The 7,136-nt window shown below is 42.3% G+C and overlaps 1 protein-coding gene across 1 annotated transcript; it reads right to left on the minus strand.

The window, feature by feature from the left end:
- Window positions 1–591: 591 nt before the first annotated feature.
- TMED3 (transmembrane p24 trafficking protein 3) lies at window positions 592–6,930 on the minus strand. Its single transcript, XM_036737259.1, has 3 exons — window positions 6,542–6,930; window positions 3,085–3,333; window positions 592–2,140 (listed from the first exon to the last, which is right to left on the minus strand). The coding sequence occupies exons 1-3, from the start codon at window positions 6,725–6,727 to the stop codon at window positions 1,904–1,906; spliced, it is 672 nt and encodes a 223-aa protein (XP_036593154.1). The 5' UTR covers window positions 6,728–6,930; the 3' UTR covers window positions 592–1,903.
- Window positions 6,931–7,136: the final 206 nt, after the last annotated feature.

Genomic DNA, 7,136 nt, shown 5'->3' on the forward strand with positions numbered 1-7,136 from the left:
ACTGTAAAGCACCATGCAGACATGTTATCTCCATAGCATCTATTATTTCATTTCAAGAGGGAAACAGTAGGGAAACATTGTCATCACAAGTCACAATTGTCTTGGGGGGAAAAAGCTCCTTGGCAAGGAATTTAGGGTCATAGGTATGGATTTGAAAAGAATATTACAGGCCATTCTGTCACATTAAATTTGGAGAAGCCCAAAGAAGTTGAGTGACTTTTCCAAGGTCACACAGGAAGCTTATAAAGCACCAGATATGGGATCTGAACCCAGGTCATCTGACTCCAGAGTTTACGCACTTTTAATCATATTTAATCTTCCAGTTTATTTCACAAGAAGCTATTATGTAGTTTTTGACTGTATTACTTACATGAACTGTGATTGTCTTAGCTGTCTCATCCATACAAGCTTTTACTTACTATTGGTTACTTGTTCTTGGAAATGGTTTCAAAGCAGATAAGGATGAAAATTAATTTCTAGCCCTAACTGGTTTTCTATTTTCCCAGACATCCCTCATACCACCTCACTTATGAAAGAAAATGAAGAATTTTTGTATACCCACATAGAAAGTCACACAAACACTAGGATACATCTGTTTTGCAGTATGATTTTATATAGGTCTGTTATCATACAGAACAAAGGCCATAAACTGAGATTCTTCATTAAAAGTTTGAGCTCTGTGACCCCTTGCCTGTTATTTTATAGCTTCCTATTCAGTAGTTTAAGATACAAATTCAGCCCTCTCTTGGACTTTGTGTTTGCCTTGAGATGAAAAGGGGGAAAGGAAAGTATACTAGACTTTTTTTTTTAAGTCAGGCTTCTGTCCTTTAAGAAAAACATAGGAATGAAAGGAAATTAGTATAAAGTTGTAGTGCCCCTAGGAGAATGACCACTGGCAAAAATTATTTACAGATTAGGGCCTATAACATTTCTTCTGTTATAACTCTTGAGGAACAAAGGCTTCAAATAGCCTGGCCTCTTCAAAAAGCACCAGGAGATATTTTCAAAGCTGGACCCAGAGTGAAGCGCTGAGGAATAATAATCTGCAATTTTAAGAAGGAAGGGAGGGAGGAAGGAAGGAAGGAAGAAAGGAAGGAAGGAAGAGAAAGGGGGGAAGGAAGGAGGGAAAAGGGAGGAAGAGAAGAAGGGAGGAAGAAGAAAGAGAGGAATGGAGAAAGGGAGGAAGAGAAGGGAGGAAGGAAAAAGGAGGGATGGAAGGAGGAAAGGAAGAAGGGAGTAAGGGAGGAAAAGAGGAAAAGTCAAAGAGGGAAGGTGTCAGGGAGGGAGGAAGAAAGTGAGAGAAAAAGGGAGAAAGGAAGAGAATGAGGGAAGAAGGGAGGGAAGTAGAAGAGAAGAAGGAGGGGGAAGGCATAAAAGGAAGGGAGGAAGGAAGGAAGAAGGGAAGGAAGAGAAAAGAAAAAAAGTTTGTTTTAGTTTTTTACAGTGAAGAAAACTGAAGTATGGGATAAGGAAGGAAAACTGAAGAGCCCTAAGGTTTAGGGCAATGTTGGGAGTTAACTAAGTTGTGAATTTCTCATGAAATAAATTTCTCATGGCCAGCTGATATCCCTAAGTCACTGCCAGTTTCCAAAGTTAGCCAGGTTCATTCACTTCTTACTTGGCTCTGTTTTTTCTCATGCCTCATAGAGCATGTCAAGTCAGACCTACATAACAGCATGAAGCAAAATTACTAGAAACATACCAAATAGCACTATGTTATGATTTATAGTGGCTTTGCCTCCAAACTATCACCTGACTTTACAGGCCAATGGAACAGAGGGAAGATAGTCCTCCTTCTAGTTTTAAGAACATGGAAGAACTCCATACCCTCCTCCTTAAGTAGAAGGTATCAGTTGGACTTCCTTTGTTGAGTAGGACCCAAGAGGCAGTGTATGCTCAAGAATTATGAGCTGACACCCCGACTGGTTGGTCTCTTTTCTGTGAAGAAGCTTTTCAGAAGCACCACTTGACTGATGCTGACCACAAACAGTATGACTGTCTCCCCTACAGACCAGTAGGAAACACGTTCATTCAAGTCATCAGCTCGGATCCGGTCTTGAGCTTCCCTGAGTCGATAATGTGTCTGAGAATCGATCACTGTTTTCAAGGCTTCATGAATGGTCACACAAGCAGACTCCATCTGGGAAAAGAAGGAAAGCCAAATACATTTCAAAGCCCAAAAACTGTTATCAACCACAGATTATCTGCTCTAGGGAAAAGAGTGTGAACTAACATAATAATCCCCAGACAATCACCAAACCTCTTTTTCCATAAAACTTCATAGAACCATAAGTAGCAAAATGATAGGAACTAGTGTGACCTGGTTTGAACCCGTTTAAGCCAATCAAAATTGTACATAACCATGGTGAATCCATTAAAACTGAGCAGAACTTGAAACCAGTAGGAATTGCTTTCAACTATTCAGAATTGGTCAAAAAGTGAGTTAGGAATAAATAGCTATAGATTCCGAATAACTATAAATCTATTTTCTTTAATAATAAAGAAAAATTTAAAATTATTTTATATTTATCAAAGTGATAAATTTCTTCAGTTATAAAATTATGAATCATAATAAATCTTCCAAAGGAAGGAATTTTCCAGCAGTAACTGCCCTAAGTATCAAGAGTATATCAGAATGAACTGGTTTTGAAAAGTAGGAAACCCATTCCTTTAATTTTTTCCAGCTTTTTCACCCATAAAACAAAGGGATTAAAACAGATGACCCTTTGAATTCTAAGTTTCTACATTCTTAAAAGTAGGCACCAGATCTAGCCCCTAAATGTTAATAAGAAAGGCCTCTGAAGATCCCTAGGATAAGATGAGGAATAAGGACAGCTAGATTCTACTGAGTGAACAAGGAAAATTTCAGTCATTGTGTAGCAGGACAATAGCTGACAGGGTCACTTTTGACAGGAGGAAGCCACATGGTCTATCTTTGAAGCCAAGGTGAAAGACAATTTGACCCAGGGACCAAGAAGGCCAGGCTCCGATTCTAGTTCAAGCAAGAGAGCCTGTCTAACCAGTGACCCAGCTATTGTTCACGTTCAGATATGCTAAAAGTCAAATATGTTTACACGTACTCACCTGTGTCAATGCAGTGACTCTGTTTCCCATCTCTGGGAGAATGGGGGGTTCATCTCCAATTAGAAGGTCAAAGAAGACAATTTTGTGAGAAAAGGTGGAAAACTCATTACTGAAGCAAAATTTGTAGATTCCTTTGATCTCTGTCTGGTGAAAGAAACTGTCATACTGCTTCTTGGTTTCTTTGTAAATTATCTTTCCATGGGGGTCTTCGATAAAGCAGTCTACATCATAGTGTCCACCACTAATGACCTGTTGACCACAAATGGCCCCAGAGAGTTTGTGGTTATCCCACAGGACATCAGAATTCACTTTGCTGCAGAAACATACACAGACAAAAGCAACCCCACAAATGTTCTGTTGGTACTCAGAAACATACTAAGAATATCAATAGAATGAGAAGTTTGAGATCTTGTTTCAAAGGAACTACTCATGGTTGAAATGAGCAATGGTTTTTCCCTCTTTCACTTTGTTCTGTGTTCTATGGGGAACTCAGGGGAGATTATAAGGTCTCAGGTTATAAAAACAGAGATTTAAATAGCAACATGAACCAAGCCCCTCAGAAAAGAAGTTTAAGCATTAAATATAGTTTTCCCCAGGGCCTGTTATTCTCAGCAAGAGAAAGTAAGGCCAGTTAATGTTTTCAAATACAAGAAAAGCATTAAGAAAATAAATAATCAAACAAACAAATGAATGCCACAGTTGAATAAAAGCCATCCTTATTTTCATAGAACATAGAGTCTTGGAAGAAATCTTAAATATCATCTACTTCAACTTCTTGCACTGTAAGAATCCTTTCTACAACACTGGAATTAGAATGAATGCTGAACTTGGGGTCAGAAGAGGTAGACCTGAGTGTTGGTTCTGCTACTTCTTACTTGTATGCATTTAATCTCTTTGGGTCGCTGGGTCTTAATCCATCAAATCAGAAGGTTGGATCCAGGGGTGGGAAACCTGTGGCCTCACATGTGGCCTGGATTAGATGATCTCTAGTCATCTAATCTAGTCATCGAAAGTCATGGACTTTTACATTTGTACTTGTTAAATTTCAACTGATTAGTTTGGGCCTAAAGTTCCAGCCCGTTATGATCATTTTGAATCAACATTAGCTTACCCTCCCAGATTTTTGTAAACTAAAAATTTTATAATTAGACATATTCTGCCTGGCACTAGGGAGAAGAGATAGGACCAATGAGTAGAAGTTACAGACAGATACTGACTTAATACAAGGGAAGAGTTCCTAATAATTGTGACTGTCTGAAAACAGAATGTCTGTCTTGAGAGACAATGAACTGGGGGTATTCATACCAAAGCTGGATGGTCCCTTGCTGAGATTTTGTAGAGAGGATTCCTGCTTAAGGTGAGGGTTTGATTAATGATGAATGAGGTTCCTCTTAGGTGCTTAGATTTACAGTTGGAAAGGACCTTGGAGAACATTGAGTCCAACTTGCTTCCTTAGAGATACTTTGTCATCCAAGTCATTGAACAGCAGTGAAATTCTGTGGGGACAGAATTCTACTTGGAGTTCAGATGCCATCTCTGACAGTAGTTGTGTGACCACAGAACAGCCATTCTCTCTCTGAGCCTGTTTTCTCATCAGTAGAATGAAGATAATAATGAATACCTACAGTGCTGACCTCAAAAGGCTTCTATGAGGCTCGAACTTTTAAGATGTACATAAATGATAGTTACTGCTGTCCTAAAAATGTTAATTCACATGTTCCAGCTACTAATGCATAAAAGTGAGAATTAAAGAGTTCATTCTTAAGTCTGCTTTAATAGACAGACAAAAAAGAACACATAAAAAAATTAGTATGTCCATGTTTACTATCTGTACTCCCAGAGCTTCCTACAACACATTTGATGTTCTGGTTTAATATTTTTAAACTATTTACACTTAGCCAATGTTGAAATGTAGATTAAGAAGCTCTTGGGCTACAAACTCCCATCACCAAACAAATGATTTCACACTAAAATACAAAGTTTGATCTTCCCCACTGCATTTGAGCCTTTGGGTGAGCTGTATGGAGCAAAAATCCTGTCAAAAAGACAGTCAGGGGCTCCCTCATGTGGCCTTTAATATCACTGCAGCTCAGAAGCTTTACAATGTAGCGCCCCCCCGCATTGCTTGTGCAGTTTGCAAGTATTGGATGATAGACCGGCATTTATCTTAGAGATCATTTAATGAATTCTCTACATTTCACAAACGGGGAAATCAAGAGCAAGGGCTGAGGAGGAGACTTGTTTATGTAAGATTACCACCTGTTCAGTGCTCAGGCGATTTTTTCTCTTCTAACAGGCCGTTAGGTGCTTCCTAAGTTTCACCCACTTGCTGCAACGAAAGTTTTGCAAGTCAACTGCTGGGTGCCTATTTAGCAAGGATGAGAACAGAGGACTTGAGGGTGACCAGAAACAGACGTGAGACTAACCAAACGACTCGGCTTTCAAGAAAAGATAAGAGATAAAGGGCAGAGAGTTCCAAGCATGAGGGTCAACCAGTGCAAAGTGCAGAAGGGAGACAGATGGTAGGTAGTGTGTAGGCAACAGCGAGCCAGCTGGTGCAGCTGGATCAGAGTGTGTGTACAGGAATAATAGATAAGAAGACGAGAAAGGTGGGAAGAAGCCAGGTTGTGAAGGGCTGTAAATGCCCAGCAAAAGAGTCCGTATTTGATCCTGGGTGTCCTCGTGAGCCGCTGGAGTTTACTGAGTTATCGGCGAGAGGTGGCCTGGGGATCTTGGCGCAGCTAGTCCTGTACTTTAAGAAATTCATTTTGGCAGCTGAATGGGGGATGCACTGGAATGAGAAATATCATGAGATAGGGAGGCTAATCATACAGAAGACAATTGTGCTACTGTAGGCAAGGGGTAATAAAGGCCTGTACAAGGGTTGTGACTGTGAGTGAAGAAAAAGGGACATATGTTAGGAAAGTTGAGGATGAGGCAAGCAAAGGTTGAAAGCCCGGGTAACTGGAAGACCTCTCGACAATATTGTGAGAATTTTGGAAAGGAGTGGGGTTTTTCTTTTTTTTTTTTTTTTGAGGGGGTCGGGGACTGCACGACAAGTTGGGCAAGTCACTTGAAATTTAAGGGCCTCAGTTTCCTCTTCTGTAGAATGCAAGAGTTTGAATAAATGAGCTCTAAGGTCCTTTCTAGCTCTAAATCCTCTGGTCCTATTTGTCCATTGGATGCTGATGCAAAAGGACAGTTAGCCAAAAGCTTGGACGGCTTGGCCAAGCACTTTAACCACTAAAGAAGTTCCCTGCCCTATGAAGAGACCGGATACTCTAAAGGAGGGGGGAAAGGTGGCCAGCTTGAGGTTTAACTGGCATCTTGTCTTAGTTAAGCCCAGGCCGGCTCCCTCACTCCCACCCACACAATCCCCTTCTCTGCAATCTGAGAAAGACGCCAGCTGACATGGGGGGAGTCCAGAGACAAAGCAAAGCAGACGAGAGCACCTTACTTGATAACCCAGGGTTAATTTCACCCCCTGCTCCACCTCCTCGTGGAAACACTCCTGGGCGCTGTCTGGCAGTTCGAAAGTCAGCTGGGTGCATCGCAACACCTGGGTCCTCAGGAGGAGCAGCAGCAGCTGCAGCAGCAATCGCCGCCACAGCCCCGGAGCGCCCCCGGGAGCCAGGGACCTCATGCTTCTGGGCTTGGAAGACCCCCAGGCCAGACTCAGCGCTGGCCGGCCGGTGCAAGCTAGGGAGCCGAGCAGGATGAGAAAGGCAGAGAGGAGGCGCCCACCTCCTCACCCAGTCCCTGCAGCAGCAGCCCGGGTAGCGCTCAGCTCCCTGGCCTGACGTGGCACTAGTGCTTGGAACCTGGCTCTTCCGGGTGGCTCCGGGCTCCTTTCTCGGGGCGGAACTGAGCCCTTGGCGGAGGCGGGGACTGGTCTGGCTGTGGAGCTGGCTGGAGTTTCCTTCCCTTCGCTCTTCCCTCAGTCAATTTGAAGACATGGCCAGCAGGGGAAGGCACCTCCTTGTCCTTCCAGAGTCACCAAGTTAGGTGACTGTAGCTCAGGGGGAAAGACGTCTATCCAACTCCTTCCTTTT

This window comes from Trichosurus vulpecula, chromosome 8, assembly GCF_011100635.1.
Source record: "Trichosurus vulpecula isolate mTriVul1 chromosome 8, mTriVul1.pri, whole genome shotgun sequence".
In the NCBI taxonomy this organism is placed as follows: domain Eukaryota; kingdom Metazoa; phylum Chordata; class Mammalia; order Diprotodontia; family Phalangeridae; genus Trichosurus; species Trichosurus vulpecula.